Source organism: Bacillus rossius, chromosome 11, assembly GCF_032445375.1.
Source record: "Bacillus rossius redtenbacheri isolate Brsri chromosome 11, Brsri_v3, whole genome shotgun sequence".
Classification (NCBI taxonomy): Eukaryota; Metazoa; Arthropoda; class Insecta; order Phasmatodea; family Bacillidae; genus Bacillus; species Bacillus rossius.
The window spans coordinates 11,563,384-11,565,567 of NC_086338.1; the positions used below are offsets into that span (position 1 = coordinate 11,563,384).

The window sequence follows — 2,184 nt, forward strand, 5'->3', positions numbered from 1 at the left end:
AAGTCCACATGGGAAATACAATCGAATCCTGTGTGGCCAGGGAAGGATGAAGCGGGGCTACCACCAACTACACCGCCTGCCCTAGTGACCATAGCACCAATCACGCACACCGCCACGGGGAACCCATCAGATAAAATAGAAACAACAGAGTGTGCAAACTGCGCACAGCGCGAGCAGAAGCCAAGGCAGGCACGGGAACACACATCGCTGACCGACCTGAGCGCCACATGGGGGGCACCGCGAATGGTGACGAACACGGGTAGAGCAACACTACCGGAGTTCAGTGGACTGCCGCAGGAGAACCCGGGCGAGTTTCTACGGCAATGCGAGGTGCGCCTAGCGAGGGCGGAAATACCACCTGATGAATGGGCTGAACGTGCGAGTGAGCAGCTGCGGGACGTGGTACGTCACTGGTGGAGCCTCTGGGGCCAGTTCGGAATGCTGTGGCCGGAGTTCACCACCAAGTTCATGCAGCGTTTTGACACAGGAGAGGCGGTAGTACAGTGTACCTCCCAATTCTACGGGAGACAACAGCGAGACGGGGAATCAGTGGAGCAGTTTGTCGCCCACAAACTGCAGCTGTTTCGGCGGATCATGCCGAACACAGAACCAACGGCAGCGCTGCCGACTGTCACCACCCTGCTGCGTGATGAGCTTCAGCCCTTCCTCCGCTGCTACCGACACACCTCGGTAGAAGACTATGTGCAACAGGCAGTGGCCACTTAAAGAAACCTCCAGATGGTGTGGCACCGAAACCCATCAATGACAGAACGGGGGTACCACAGCCTAGCGTTACCGGGCGCACCAGTGACCAACCACCAAGCCAGGCCGAGTGAGCCTCAACCATCACCCAGGCGGCAGCGGGCCATCGAGAATGCACTAGCGTCACGCCAGAGCACCACGCAGCCAGGCGGCCGGGACAACCATTCGCAACGCAACCATGAGCGGCCACCTCAGTGCCAACGGGGTTGCGCCACTGGAGCATATCACTGGCACAGTGAATGCCCACTTCCACCATCACCACGCCAGCAGCAGACAGTGCCACAGTCGGGAAATGGACCACCGGGGGTGCGGGACTGAGGGGCCCACCCCCCGCGAGATTGGCACCACCTGCCGCAACTCCCTTCTCGACACCACCTGCCGCAACTCCCTTCTCTGCACCACCTGCCGCAACTCCCTTCTCGACACCACCTGCCACAACTCCCTTCTCTGCACCATCTGCTGCAACTCCCTTCTCGGCACCACCTGCCGCAACTCCCTTCTCGGCACCACCTGCCACAACTCCCTTCTCGGCACCACCTGCCACAACTCCCTTCTCGGCACCACCTGCCTCAACTCCCTTCTCGGCACCACCTGCTGCAACTCCCTTCTCGGCACCACCTGCCGCAACTCCCTTCTCGGCACCACCTGCCGCAACTCCCTTCTCGGCACCACCTGCCGCAACTCCCTACTCGGCACCACCTGCCGCAACTCCCTTCTCGGCACCACCTGCCGCAACCCTGAGCCAGGGCACCACCTGCTGCAACCTTACTCTTGGCACCACCAGCCACACCACCAGCAGTGCTACTGGCACCATCCTTACCAACGGCATCACCGGCCACAGGGCCAATGCCCTCAAAGCCCCCTGCACCACCACCTATCGGGATGATGCCAGGTACCACACCGACGCTGGGCCAACTGTTCCGGCCACACGACCACCTGCTGCGCATCCCGTTGGAGGTGAATGGCCAGCCGACGGCGGCACTGGTCGACACAGGTGCGAGCCATGTGTTTGTCGCCCCAAGCCTGGTACCCCCGGGAGCACTCAAACCCCACCGCGCCGAGCTGCGCCTTGTGACCACTACACGGCCAGGGATGACAGTGGGTCAAGCCGAACTCCAGGTAAGCCTTCGGGAAATGTCAACCACAGTTCTTGCACTTGTTGTGGAGGACCTGCATGAGGACCTCGTATTAGGACAGCCCTGGCTAGCAGAGCATGATGCTGTGGTGGAGCTGAAGGCTGCACGAGTCCACGTGGGAACCCGGGAGCGATACACAGTGTATGCCACGGGCTTCGCACCCGAACCACCTCACGAACCGCTTACACTGGCGCAACTGCATCACGATGTACCCCCGCAGCATCAGGCAGCTGTGGAAAAGGTGCTGCAAGAGAGGCAGGATGTGTTTGCACTCGCCAACCCCCTG

At 61.1% G+C, this 2,184-nt stretch overlaps 1 protein-coding gene across 1 annotated transcript; it reads left to right on the forward strand.

The window, feature by feature from the left end:
- Positions 1-243: 243 nt before the first annotated feature.
- On the forward strand, positions 244-726 carry LOC134536416 (activity-regulated cytoskeleton-associated protein-like). The gene has a single exon (XM_063376128.1). It carries the CDS (start codon positions 244-246, stop codon positions 724-726), a length of 483 nt encoding a protein of 160 aa, XP_063232198.1.
- The last annotated feature ends 1,458 nt before the right edge of the window (positions 727-2,184 follow it).

Bases quoted from the DNA above. Each gene is read 5' to 3' on its own strand.
- LOC134536416 (XM_063376128.1), top strand. From the start codon at position 244: ATGGTGACGAACACGGGTAGAGCAACACTACCGGAGTTCAGTGGACTG.